The sequence below is a fragment of the Chlorocebus sabaeus genome, chromosome 3 (assembly GCF_047675955.1).
Source record: "Chlorocebus sabaeus isolate Y175 chromosome 3, mChlSab1.0.hap1, whole genome shotgun sequence".
NCBI lineage: Eukaryota > Metazoa > Chordata > Mammalia > Primates > Cercopithecidae > Chlorocebus > Chlorocebus sabaeus.
Genome location: NC_132906.1, coordinates 21,446,029 through 21,461,303, shown reverse-complemented (window position 1 = coordinate 21,461,303; position 15,275 = coordinate 21,446,029). Strand labels below are relative to the sequence as shown.

General features: G+C 36.7%; 1 protein-coding gene across 2 annotated transcripts in view; it reads right to left on the bottom strand.

Moving 5' to 3' along the window:
* Nucleotides 1-749: 749 nt before the first annotated feature.
* Nucleotides 750-15,275, bottom strand: part of DNAJC15 (DnaJ heat shock protein family (Hsp40) member C15) — a 79,991-nt gene continuing 65,465 nt past the window's right edge. Inside the window, exon 6 of one of the 2 annotated variants that reach the window (XM_007960267.3) lies at nucleotides 750-2,785. In XM_007960267.3, coding sequence (XP_007958458.1) covers nucleotides 2,715-2,785 — 71 coding nt within the window. In that variant the 3' untranslated portion in view covers nucleotides 750-2,714. The remainder of the gene's footprint in view (nucleotides 2,786-15,275) is intronic. The other variant, XM_073013846.1, reaches the window with a different exon arrangement.

Sequence of the window (15,275 nt, the reverse complement as noted above, 5' to 3'; positions counted from 1 at the left end):
TGCTGCAAAGAATGCAGATGAGCTGTCCCCACCATGTTCTACCCAAATTGCAGATTCAAGGGTGAAATAAATGATTACTGGGACATACCTGAAACTTTACCCTGAATCTGAGGTATTTTTAAAGATAAAACTAAATGAGGCAGTGAAGGAAGTAAAAATTACATTTTTTGAGCATTTACGTGACTAAATGCTTTATACATCCTTATTCTCTACAATAACCGTATTTGATAGGATTATTTTCTCTATTTTATAGATACAGGTTATTGACTAGAAAACTGAGTAACTGCCCAAGGTCACATAACAGGAAGATAGTATTCAAAAGCAGACCTGACTCCAAGGCACCTGCAAAGAAAACGGGAATTAAGGAAATTCTAAGCTAATGCTGGGGTGACTCAAATTCTCATGAATAAAGTATGGATTAGGAAAATACGACATCAATTAAAAGGTGCAACTGAGGGTGCCCCAATATTCCTTAGCAGAACTTTCCAAATTAGCGGTGACATGTTTTGATGCATAGTATTCAGAAAACAGCAACATTTTCTTAGTATGTAAAACTTTATGATGCCTGCTAAATCCAAGTGCTCCAGGGTAAAGAGGTTACAAAGATGAATGGCAATATTCTTGCTCTGAAGGTTCTTGCATTTTAGTATGAGAAATAAGGTATGCTACACCAAGAGTTGCTTCGCAAGGTACCAAGCTATAGCCCCTAGAGGTATAAGTATCATGTGAAGAATAAAGTACTATGGGGATTTATTCATTCACTCAACAAATATTTATTGGCTGCCAATGTAACAGTAAACAAGACAGATATGATGCTGCTCTCAGAGAGCTGATAATTCATGATATAACTTTTGCTGGATGCACCAGAAAAAGAGGGATACATTTTAGCTTGGCCTTCAACTATACCTAGACTTTGGGCAGGTGGGGATCTGGGGATTGGGATGGCATTCTTAGGTACAAGGGTAACAGGAGAAAAATGAAAAACACTAAAGCATGAGAAAATTAGTAGGACATGTACGGGGACTTTATAAAAGCAAGAACCATATTTTATCGACTTTAAGGTTCCATCAATTTAATTCAGGATCATAAGAAAGAAAAATCAAAAATCAAACCAAAAGAAAAAATAGTAATTAAAGTTTTACAGAAATAGTTTTCAACTGGGGGCGATTATTGTCCTCTAAAGGGCATTTGGCAATATTTGGAACCATTTTTGTTGTCACAACTGATAAGACTAGTCTTTAGTAGATACCAGGTGAGGGATTATTGCTAATCATCTAAAACGCACAAGAGACCTCCCACAAAAAAAGAATTATTTGGCCTAACATGTCAATAATGCCAAGGTTGAGAACTCCTAAACTACAGAATGTTACAAGTTGAAAGACGCATCTAGGATACCTAAAAAGTATTTTAAGATACAGAAAATGCAGTAGTTCAGTTTACCTGAAATGAACCCAAGATTTGTAAAGGAATACTGGGAAATAATGCTGGCACTCTGTATCTGAATCTGTTCTCTCACCTTTGGAATAGTAAAGTGATAATGATCAGGGACTATGTTTTAAGAAATTAATTTAATGCAGTGTAAGTCACAGAGCTGGCCTTTGATGACCACTCTGTCCAAACTTTGCTTTCTAGAAACCCTGCACTCTAATCACTCCAAATGATATATCTATTTCTGCTAATTCTCATCTCAGAATAACACTCATCTCAGAAGAAATAACACTGACTCACCTCACCAATCATATGGTATCTCTGATTATTTTTCTTTTTTAAAGCCCAGCTCTATGCCACTTATTCCTCCTCTCATGCAGTGTTTAACATATTATTTTCTTCCTTTGAACTTTTAAAATATATCACCTGTATCTAACAGCATTCACTATGTGTGTGATTTATCCTTCCTCTACATGTAAGTTCCTTTGGGTCATGATCCATGATTGTTTCATACTTGCAACTCTCAGGGGACCCACGATAGTGCCTTGCACATCAAAGGGGTCATAAATATTTGCGGACTGAGTAATGAATAAATACACAGTACTGGGAGAATATAATTAAATACAAATTCCTCAGACTTCTCTCACCCTTTCCTCACAGGGCTCATTTTGTAAACGTGAATCATTTTAGTAGCTCTCCAAGTCCTCATGCTTTAGCTATAGGGTCTCAGAGGGAGCGGGGTTCTTAACCCTTACTTTACAAAACACCATTAAATAAATTCCATTACATTTCAGATCATATCTCCAAGGGTATCAGCCAGTACTTGCTCTCAAGACACTTAAAACATCTTATATAGGCAGAGTCCCAAATTCCCTGAAAAAAAGACAATTAGGGTACAAATATGAGCAATAAGAAAACTTCTACTCATTGCTCACAAATCCCAATTGCATTCTTGATAATCATACTTTTTGCAAATGTGTGTATGTGTGTGTGTGGGGAATTTAGAACATAACAAACATCTTAAAAATGTATGAATGTAACAAACAAAATAAGAAAAAAGGTCAGTTACAGAATTTTAAGGAGATTCTTTAAAAGATAATAAAAAGCAAGACTATTATTATTTTATTGTTATACAGCTTAATGGTGGAAGATAAGATTGCGGTCAATCCATACAGAAAATTAAGAAGACCATGTTTTAGAATACTTTGCAGGGCTTTTTTTTTTTTTTTTTTTTTTTTTTTGAAGTCCCCTCTTTTTTTTCCTTCAGCGTGGTCCTTAAGCATCAATCAACGTTTGGTGCCAGATTCTAGCAAGTCTTTTGCTTCATTTATTTTGGCTGCTACGTAAGGAGATCCACCTGAGACAACAAAGAAAAATGAATTAAAATATACTTCATCATTGATACTAAAAATACTCTTCTCTGATATTGTCTCACACATTAATCCTGACAAATTATTTTATAAGCTAACTAGAAATCAAAACAGTACAAATTAAACTTGATTAGTGAAGTCCTACAACTATCCAACAATTAAAAAAAAACCTCTGAGAAAAATGATGAAAGGAAGTTATGATCAGGAATAACTTGAAAAATACTCAAATACTTCATGGGTCAGGAATTCACCTTTCCAGTATTTGACCAGAGAATTTTCTAAAATTAAGTGGATGGTTAGGTAAATAAAATAACAATCTTTTCCATGACTGTTTTCTTTCTTTTTTTTTTTTTAAAAGACACATTCATCTGTGAAAAGAGGTATCTTTTTGAAGAACATAAATCAATTCAAGGGGTCTTTTTAAAGTATTAATCAAGTCTTACGATGTCACAAAAATAAAATGCATGTTTAAAAAGGCAACTATGTACTACCCAGTGCTAAAAACCTACTTACTTGAGATAAATGATCAAATATTAATAAATGAGAGATAAAAATAAGGTCAAAAGAAATTTTTGTTCTCTGAAATGATTCTATTCGAATTTTGACAGAGTGTAGTTCTGGATTTACAGCACCCCAAAATAAAACTGAGTCAGTTCCTTTTTAGAGTTCTTTGCAATGAATTCTTTCTAATGCACAGCAAGAGGAAAATTGAGGTGAATTTCAAATGCAGAATCATTGTAAATCACAAACAGAACCTATTTGACATACAAAAATACTAGCCCCAAACTGTCACATGAAAGCTAAACATCATACGCCTTCTAACTTCTAGTCCTGAATACTGTCATTGTTTAACGCTCAGACTAACAATCGTATTACAGCTCACCAGTCTCTTTGTGTTTTTAATTTTGTATTCTCCCCTTAAGTGCAAACCATCTATAGCTGCTGAAAACATCATAAGGTCTCAGTAGCTTACAACAAACCAAAAAGCATCTAGCTAATATTGGTGTACATTGTCCTGACTTTTTTCCGGCCTTTTATTGATATCATACCACCCAACTTATGAACGGAAAAGAAAGCAAAGAAAATACATCGACAAACATGGCGTTGTGGTAGAAAGGGTAATGCTGGAGAAAGCTATATTTAGCTCTTTGCCCTTGAGGATACCACTGACATTTTCATATCAAGATCTGAATTGCTATAAACACTTATGGAATATATCACAGTATGTCCTTGAATGTGCTATAAGAGTTACAAAGAAAGCTGGTAAAAGTTTAAAGCACTTGGTTATGAAATCTGTTGATTTCATGATTATCTTTGCAGACGATCTAGCAATCAGGAATTACGTAACGTCAATGTGGTAAGCTGTTTAAATTTTTAGAGTTATCAGGGTGATGTCCTCAATGTCTTGAATATCCTCAGCAAATATTAAAATATTAAACTTAAACATAACATTTGATTGATATGCATTCTGGATATTTAAATCATAGGCTGTAACATGCTCACTCAGCAGTTTGAAAAAAATCAAAGGCATAGATGATAGAAAGTCTTATACATTTTGGACTGGTTCTTGTGACCCTCATTCTACCTCTAAATAGTTGGAAAAGTTCCTCAGTCCAAAACTACAATTCCTATAGTCTCTTCAAGCAGTGTTTGATTCACATTAGGTTCCATTAATTAGAGCCATTCTTGTGAGACTTGGAAGGCTGAAATGCGGGAAAGCCTTTCTTGCTGAACCTCTTTATCATTATTACTCCCAGTAAGCAAGAGTGTGGTTATAGTGGTGGCAGCAACTGTGCTTCTCCCACAGTTCTAGTGGCAGCCTGTGAGGCAGCAGCTTCCCTGACACAGTAGCTCTGTAATTGTTTAGGAATGATTCTTGTAGGTCAAGTGTAGAACTTGCTCCTTCAGATCTTCGAACAACGTGTAACCTACGCTAAATGTTCTCCTGGTTAAAATACCTAGTTGCTGGCAGTGAATCCTGACTGATAACACAGGATAGGATGCACACCCTAAATTTAACGAAAATGAAATACTCTCGGCTGTACACAGCGGCTCACGCCTGTCATCGCAGTACTTTGGGAGGCTGAAGTGAGAGGGCTGCTTGAGCCCAGGAGTCTGAGACCAGCCTGGGCAACATAATAAGATTCTGTCTCTACAAAAAATTTAAAAATTAGTTGGGTGTCGTGGTGCACACCTGTAGCCTAAGGCTGCAGTGAGCCTTGATCGCACCACTACACTCCAGCCTGGGCGACAGAGTGAGGCCCTATCTCCAAAAAAGAAAATAAAAAGAATAAAGAAAATAACACTCTTCAACCCCTCTCGGTGTTCTGGGGGAATTCAGTGAGTTCCATTTAATTAGAACACTCACCTTCACCCTTGGTATTTCTGTACCTTTGTACTTCTACCACTAAATACTGCCAGAGGTCTTCTGCTTCTGGCTACTGTGAACCATCATGTTTAAGACCAACTCTCCCACTGACACCCAACTAGAAGAGCTAAATAAAATAAAAGCACATCAGTATAAAAGCACTGGAGGGCTACCAAGTCAGTCAGGTCTTGAGGGCCAACATCCTGGAGATAAGGGAAATGTACTATGATGAGTCCAACATTCTGCACTGCTTTTTTCCTTCAAAGAAGCCAGACACATAAGAGTATATAATACCATTCCATATATATGAAACATGTCTAAGGCCGAGCACAGTGGCTCAGACCTGTAATCCCGGCACATTGGGAGGCCAAGGCGGGCGGATCACGAGGTCAGGAGATCGAGAGCATCCTGGCTAACACATCTCTACTAAAAATACAAAAATATAAAAAATTTTAGGGAAACCCCGTCTCTACTAAAAATAAAAAAAATTAGCCGGGTATGGTGGTGGGCATCTGTAGTCCCAGCTGCTCAGGAGGCTGAGGCAGGAGAATGGCATGAACCCGGGAGGCAGAGGTTGATGTTGCAGTGAGCCGAGATTGTGCCACTGCACTCCAGCGTTGGTGACAGCGAGACTCTGTCTCAAAAATACAACACAATACAATACAATACAATACAATACAATACAATACAATACAATACAATAAAAGATATGTCTAATCTATAGTCTATGGCAGAAAGAAGAATGGTGACTGCCCAGGCTGTGGATTGCCCAGGCTGTGGGGAGGGACTGGCAATGGGAAGGGGCAAAAAGGAACCTTTGGAGCTTACGGAGATGGTATATGTCTTGACTGTTAGTGGTTACATGCACATATATATTTGCCAGAACTCATCAAATTATGCATTTAAATGGGTGCATTTTATTCTATATAAATTATATCTCAATAAAGTTGATTAACAAAAATCCAGCAGACTATATATTAAGAGACTATACTTTTAAGAAACAGAAAAACATATACACTATCAAAAATAAAGCTGACATTGTTATACTAATTATAAGATAAAGTACATTTTAAGGTAAAACGCAAAACTAAAACGGGCAATTTCACAGTGTTACAAGGGTCAGTCTACTGGTAAGAGAAGGCAATTGTAAAGTTGAATATACCTAATAAGATAGCCCTCAAAATACACAAAGAAAAAAAGGAGAAAACCAAAAGGAAAAACACACAAATCCACAATCTTAGTGAGTGATCCCTCTTCTCAATAACGCATAAAACAAGTAGACAAAATGAAAGAGTAAGAACACTGAAGTTAAATAACATCAACAAACTTGATTTAACTGACACACATAAAACATTCCGCCCTACAAGTGTAGAATGTATCTTCTTTTAAACTGCACATGGAACATTTACTGTAACTGACCATGTGCTAGGGTATAAAGTAAGTCTCAACAAACTTCAAAGATTAAAATAACAATAAATGGTGCTATGTAAAGTATCTTCCATGGATGAATGTTGATTTACAACTGCTATTAGACCATAGGTTTGGAAACTGAGATTAAGTGTTCAGAAAATACAGCTGTTTGAAATAATAGTGTACCCCTGTAAAACCTGGATCTTACATACATACTTTTTTCCTCAATTTTCTCATTTCATTTTCATTGTATTTTACAAAAACTGTCAGTCCACTAGAGATTGACAGAAAAAAAAAAAGTCCTCCAACAGAGTTTGAGAAACACTGAAACAGAGTCTGTTAACTGACCATAGGAGAACTAAACTAGAAATCAATAACAAACACATCTAGAAGATCCCAACGTTTGAATATTAATCAATACACTCCTAAATAACTCACGCATCAAGGAAGGTAGCTCAATAGAAATTAGCATTTGAGAGAGAATCAACACAGTGAAAGATTAGTTCTCTAAAAACATAATCAACTTCATGTCAGAGCAAGTAAAAATGTAAAAGATAAATTCCAAGAAAAAGAAAACCTTTCAAAACTAATATAAGAAGAAATGGAAAATCAAAAGAATATTTAAGAAGCTAAACATGTAATTAAAAATCTTCCCCAAAAATAATAATCCTGGCCATGATTTTGTTGAATTTTTCCGAAAAACAGAAGAGAAAGAAAACACTTTCAACTCTTTTTATGAGGTTAGCATATCTTTGATAACAAACCCTAATGAAAACGTTACAGGGAAACCACAGATCCGTATCTCTCATGAGCGCAGGTGCAAAACAAACAAAATATTCACTTATCAAATCAGACTAGATATGATGACCAAGTTAAGGTTTGTATCAGGAATGCAGGACTGGCTTACATATCCAAAAATTAATTGATGTAATTTACCACATTAACAGAATAAAAAATAAATATATATTTATTAATTTATTTTTTTGACACAGAGTTTCTCTCTTGTTGCCCAGGCTGCAGTGCAGCCGCTAGATTTTGGCTCACTGCAGCCTCTGCCTCCCGGGTTCAAGCGATTCTCCTGCCTCAGCCTTCCGAGTAGCTGGGATTATAGACATTCACCACCATGCCCGGCTAATTTTGTATTTTTGGTAGAGATGCGGTTTCTCCATGTTGGTCAGGCTGGTCTTGAACCCCTAATCTCAGGTGATCTGCCCGCCCTGGCCTCCCAAAGTGCTGGGATTATAGGCGTGAGTCACCGCACCCAGCCAAAATAAATATATAATCATGCCAATAGGTTCAGAACATTCAACACACATTCATAATAAAAGCTTTCAGTCAAGCTTCTGCACAGCAAAAGAAATAAATAAATTTATTCAGCAGAATAAACAGACAACCCACAAAGAGTAGGAGAAAATCTTCACAAACTGTGTATCTGACAAAGGGTTAATATCCGGAATCTACAAGAAACTCAAACCAATCAGCAAGAAAAAAATAAATAATCCCATCAAAAAGTGTGCTAAGGACACGAAAAGACAATTCTCAAAAAAAGATACACAAATGGCCAACACACATATTTTAAAAAGCTCAATATCACTATTTACCAGGGAAATGCAAATCAAAACCACAATGCCATACCATCTGACTCCTCCAAGAATGGCCATAATTTAAAAAATCAAAAAATTATAAATGTTGGCATGGGTGTGGTGAAAAGGGAACACTGTTACACTGTTGGTGGGAGTATAAACTAGTAAAGCCACTATGAAAAACTGCACACACATGCTTATAGCAGCACAATTCACAATTGTAAAAATATGGAACCAGCCTAAATGCCCATCAACCAACATGAGGATAAAGAAAATATGGTACATATATGTAATGGAATACTACTCAGCCATAAAAAGAAATAAAATAATGGCATTTGCAGCAAACTGGATGGAATTGGAGACCATCATTCTATGCGAAGTAACTCCAGAATGGACAACCAATCATTGTATATTCTCACTATAAGTGGAAGCTAAGCTATGAGGACACAAGGGCATAAGAATGATATAATGGACTTTGGAGACTTGGGGGGAAGACAGAAAAAGGAGATGAGGGATGAAAGACTACACATTGGGTACAGTGTACACTGCTTGGGTGATGAGCACACCAAAATCTCAGAAATCACCAAAAAAAAGCTTTTCCATGCAACCAAACACCACTTGTTCCCCCAAAACTATTGAAATAAAAACAAATAATAAATAATAATACTAAATAAGAATGGATTAAACAATCTAGTCAAAAGGCAAAGGCTGTCAGACTGGATTAAATGACAACATGATCCAGCCAGGTGCAGTGGCTCAATGCCTATAAACCCAGCACTTTGGGAGGGCGAGGCAGGAGGATCACTTGAGTTCAGGAGTTTGAGGCTAGCCTGTGCAATATAGCAAGACACTGTCTCTATTAAAAATAGAAGAAAAGCAAACAAGCATGACCCAACTATATGTTCTCTACAGGAGACACACTTAGATTTGAAGACAAAAATACTGAAAGTAAAAGGATGGAAAAAGACATATTCTGACAGCAGCAATCACTGAAAAGCTAGAGTAGTTAATGAGACAAAGTAAATGGAAACCAAAAATGTTATCAGAGACAAAAAGGGACATTCCATAATGAAAAATGGGCCAATCAATCTGGAAGATGGAACAACTGTAAACATATGTGTACTTAACAATAGAGCACCAAAATACACGAAGCAAAAGCCAACCAAAACAAAAACAGAAACTAAGAAATGAAGAATAAATATTTTATAATTCCAGCTAATACCCCACTTTCAATAACAGAACAACCACTCAAAAGATCAACAAGGAAACAGAAGACTTAATACTATAAACTAACAAGACCTAACAGATATTTATAGAACACTACCCAACAACAGAATATGCAATTCTTCCCAAATGCACAGAGGATATTCTCCAGGACAGAGCATATACTAGGCCATAAAACAAACCTTAGTAAGTTGAAAAGGACATAAATAATACATTATGTTCTCTGACCATAATAGAATGACCTTAAACATGAATACCACCACCCATAGCTTATGGGACACAGCGACAGCAGTGCAGAGAAATTTATAGCTATAAATGTCCATGTTAAAAAAAGATGGCTGAGCACAGGGGTTCACACTTGTAATCCCAGCACTTTGTGGGGGTGACGGGGGAGGAGATCTCAGGAATTTGAGACCAGCCTGCCAACAGGGCAAAACCCTATCTCTACAAAAAATACAAAAATTAGCTGAGAAAGGTGACATGTGCCTGTAGTCTCAGCTAATCAGGAGGCTAAGGTGGAAGGATCACTTAAGCCCGAGGGGTCGAGGCTGCAGTGAGCTATCACTGTGTCACTCCAGTCTGGGTGACAGTGAGACCCTGTTTCAAAAAAAAAAAACCTTCAAATCAATAACTTAATATTCAACCTAAGACAATGGAAAAAGAAGAGAAACTACTGTATGTCAATAAATTAGATAATTTAGATAAAATGGACAAGCTCTTAAAAGATACAAACTACTGATACTGACTCAAGAAGAGACAACTTGAATATTCCTGTAACAAGAGACTGAATCAGTAAACAAAAAACTACCCACAAAGAAAAGCCCAGCCCCCGATGGCTTATAGAAGAGAGAACATTTCCTAATTTATTTTATAAAGCCTATATTATCATCATGCCAAAAACAGATAAAGATATCACAAGAAAGCTACTGATCAATATATCTTGTAAGTATGGATGCAAAGATACTAAAACACAATACTAGCAAACCAAACCCAGCAACATATAAAAAGAACTATAAACCATGACCAACCAAGGGATGCAGGAATTATAAACCTTGCATCCCTGTAGGATTTAACACAGGGATGCAAGTTTGGTTTAAGCACCAAAAAATAAACATAACCAATCTCATCAAAAGAAAATAAAATTCACATAATGATCTCAATACATGGAGAAAAAGCATTTGACAAAATTTAACACCCTTTCGTGAAAAAAGCACCCAGCAAACTAGGAATACAGAGAAGCTGCCTAAGTGTTAGTATGTTTGTAGATAAAAAGCATCTACAAAAAACCCACGGATTGAATGGAGAAAGACTGGATGTTTTTCCCTAAGACCAGAAGCAAGACAAGGATGTCTGTTCTTAATGATCCTAGTCAACATTGTAATGGTGGTGAAAATGAGGTTAAAAAAGAAAAAGACATCCAGACTGGAAAGCAAGAAGTAAGACTATCACTATTCCTAGATGACATGATCTTGTATACTGAAAATCCTGAAGAATCCACTAATAACTATTAGACCTAATAAATAAGTTCAGCAAGGTTATGGGATAAAAGATCAATTACAACTCAACTGTATTTCTATACATTTATAATAAACAACCTGAAAATAAAATTATAAAAATAATTCCATTCACAATAGCATTAAAAAGAATAAAACAGGAATAAATTTAACAAAAGAAGTACAAAACTCAAGACTTGTAAACTACAAAACATTGTTGAAAGAAATTAAGGAAGATCTAAATAAATAGAAAAACATCCTGTCTCTGTGGATCAGAAGACTTAACACTGTTAAAATGGCAAAATTCCCCACTTTACAGATTTAATGCAATCCTTATCAAAAATCTCAGCTGATTTCCCTGTAGAAATTGACAAGCTGGTTCTAAAATTCATATGGAATTATTACAGAAGGACCAAGAATAGCCAAAACAATTCTACAAAATAAGAATAAAGTAGAAGGACTCATACTTCACAATATTAAAACTTACTACAAAGCAACACTAATCAAGACAGTGTGGTACTAGGACAAGGACAGACAGACAGATCAATGGCTAAAGGGGTTTCTTCCTGAGGTGATGAAAATGTTCCAAAATTAAGTGTGATGTCTGCACATGTCTAAGAATATGCCAGAACTACTGAACTGTATGTATACCTTAAATGGATGAACTGAATTGTATGGTATGTGAATTATATCTCAATATAGCATTTAAAAAATAATGCAGAGACAAGGGGATCTGAAGAAAAATATTTGAGTCTGATTCGGTTTATCAGATCATTAGAGAATCACAGAAACCCAGAGTTAGAAGGGTTCTACCTCTTACCCAATAAATGAATTCCTTCTATGACATCACTAATAAGTTGCTCTCTAGTAGTTTTCAATCAAATTACCTTTGCTGCCTCTATCTGCACATCCATTGCTGTAGCTCCAGTGTCTAGAAGAGGACCCTGTTCTACCGACTTCCAGAAGCCTCAATAATTACTAGCTGACTGATGTCTTGCGTTCCAGCTACAAGAAAAGTCTTCCTTATAGGGGTCAAATTTTCACTGCTTAGAGTTTCTTCTCAGTGAACATAACTCTGTTCTCATAGAGGCATAGAAGAGGGACTTCACATATACATGCCACATTTTAGGTATTTGATATTGCAAAGATCCCCTCTAAGTTTCTCAGCAAATTTTCTTTTTCTTTAACCATTGCTTTGGCCAAAAGCCTAGGAGTCATCTTTCTTCATTTTTTCTTACCCCTGATTCATAAGCTTTGTTGGATATTCCTTCAAAATATATCTGGAATTAGACCCTTTTTTTTAAACAGTTTCGTTCTTGTTGCCCAGGCTGGAGTGCAAAGGCTAGATCTTGGCTCACCACAACCTCCACCTCCCGGGTTAAAGTGATACTCCTGCCTCAGCCTCCCAAGTAGCTGGGATTAGCTTCCTGAGTAGCTAGGATTACAGGCATGCACCACCACACCCAGCTAATTTTGTATTTTTAGTAGAGATGGGGTTTCTCCATGTTGGTCAGGCTGGTCTCGAACTCCCAACCTCAGGTGATCTGCCCACCTTGGCCTCCCAAAGTGCTGGGACTACAGGCATGAGCCACTGTGCCTGGCCTAGACCCCCCCTTTTTTTTCCCTGACCTCCTCTACTACAACAACTCTCATCCAAAACAGTATCATTCTCTTGGATTACTACAATTTTCTCTAGTGACTTCCTTGCTTCCACTCTTGACTCCCTATTTGCTTCATAGCTGCCAAAATAGTGTTCCTAATATTGCAAAACAGGTAAGAGCATTCCCATAATACCTAAAAATAAAACCTGCAGTTTGTAGTACGGCTTGCAAGCCACTCCATCATTTAGCCTTGGGCTTCCTCTCCAATTGTATTTCCTACCACTCTCCCCTTTGCTTGCTAATGCTCCAGCTGATCTGCTTATAATTCCAGAAACAAACCATATGCTCTCATTTCAGGACCTATGCACTTGGTGTTTCTTCAGCCTGAAATACTCTTTCTTCATTTTGCATGACTTACTGCCTTAGGTCTCTGCTCAAATATTATCTCCTTAGACAGAATTTCTAAGAAGGCTATAAGTAAATCAGCATCCGCCTCCCCTCCAGCTGCCATTCTCTATCTCATGCTCTGCTTTTTCTTCAAAGCGCTTATGATCCATGACATCATGGGCATTTTTTATATCAGCCTTTTCTGCATAACAAACCACCCCAAAACTTAGTGGCTAAAAGCAACAATGTTCTTTTTATTTCTCACTTTTCTGTGGATTGGCAGGGTGGTTCTTCTGAGCTGGGTGGTCCAGGATGGCCTCATTAGAGCTTAAGCTGGGACAGCTAGGCCTCTCTCTACTTGGTCTTTCATCCTTCAGGCGGACAGCTTCGTCTTCTTCACTTGGTGGTCTCAAGGATCTAAGAAGGTAAAAGCTGAAGCTGCAATGCTTTGTGAGGCCTAGGCTCAGAAATCACATAATGTCATTTTTTGCTATATTCTATTGGTCAAAGCAAATGACAAAGGCCAGCCTGAACACAAAGGGTGAAAAATCAGACCACCTCTTGATGGAGGAGCTATGAAGAATCTGCGGCCATTTTTAAACTACCAATTACCTATCTACTATTGTCTCTCACAGTGGAATATAAGATTCCTAACAGCAAGGCCTTTGGTTATCTTCTTCAGTATCTAGTGCATTATCTGGCTTATATTAAGTACTCAATACATTTTGTTGAATGAATAACTGCTCATATGACATTGTTTCCAGACACTTCATGATCCTATTCAATTTCCTCTGAATATGTGATTTGTCAGTATCCTTAAAAAATCTGGGATCCAGAAACAGACACAAAATTCTAGATAAGATCTAAATGCCTAGCTCAGTACAGCTGGATAAATGTTAATTGAATCAATGCATAACAAATAAACACAGAGGACTGCAGTAATATTTGGTCTTTAATAAAGATACTATGTGTCCTTTATGCAGCTTAGGACCACATTAAAATTTTAGCAGCTTTTATGCTATTGAATCTTATAGGCCTTGAGATCAAATACATGTCCTACGGCTCTTTTCCACGTGAAACACTGTCGAATCTCTGTCCCATAATTATACAATTGACTTTTGAGACTTAAAACATTACATTTATTCCCCCCAACATTTAATCTCTTCTAAATCATCACCTTCTCTAGTTGATCATTACCACTGACACACAAACCTGCTAAAAACTATTCAACAAGCTTTTATAATTAAAAAACAAAAGTAAAAAGCAAAAGAAAACAAAAAATATAAATTTTTCTCTTAATGACTCATCCCTCTCTTGCAGATACTATTCCACTTCTCTCCTTCTCTTCCTCACAAAACTTCTCAAAATAGCTGTGTATATAAGCTAACTCAACTTCCGTACCTTTTCACTCCTTAGCCCAGCACTAATTAAAACAGTTTAAGGTCATCAAAGTCTTCCAATGTGGAGAAAAATACTCTGGACCCTCCTCTCTATCCTTATTTTAATGGTTCTCACAGCAGCATCCAGCCCAGTTTATCACTTGGTTTCCTTAAATATATTCCTGTCTTAGCTTCTATGGTATCATTTTCTCCTTACATTTTTTTCCTTCTGTCTCCTTTGATGATTTCCCGTTTTCTAACTTGATCTATACGTGTTTGGTTTCTTAGACCTGGATGTTCCGGTTTTTTTCCTCCTATTTCTATCCTTACTTTCTCTTCTCATGACCTCTTAAAGTTGGTTTCAACACCATCTTAAGTTGATGATTCTTAAGTCCAGTCTGCTTCTCTGAACTCTAGAGTCATTTATTCAATTCCTATTCTCCATTCCCACTTGGACAATCTACTGACTAATTCATTTAACATCAAGACAATATTTTTTTTCTCCTAAACCTGTTTACAATCCACTTGTCCACTCTAGATCATCTCCATTTCAGTAAATAGCTCCATCATCTACCTAATTTTTTGAGTCAGAAATCAAGGGGAAATACTAAATGTCCTGTGTCAAATCAAGTGGCAGCAACTGTTGCTTCTATTTCTAAAACATATCTCAAATTCACTTTCTTGTCTCCATCCTAAACTAGGTCATCATTATTTCTCACTCAGATTACCCTACCAGCCTCCTAGATGACCAGCTAGTCAATTCATTTGTCATACTGTCTCAAAAGTAACTTTCTTTACTTTTGTTTTTGGTTATGATGGAGTAGTATGTTAGATGCTCACATTGAAAGCAACTAAAAAAAAAGCCAGACAAAATTCACAACAAAAATGAAACCACTACTAAAAAACCCCACCTCTTGAACTAGTGTTATAGAGAAAATTCTAAGAAAATTCTAAGAAAAAGTCTAAGACTCTTCCGGAATGGTCCAAAGATTCCGGAAAGGGAGGAAACTTAGAGAGGTAAAATGCCATTCT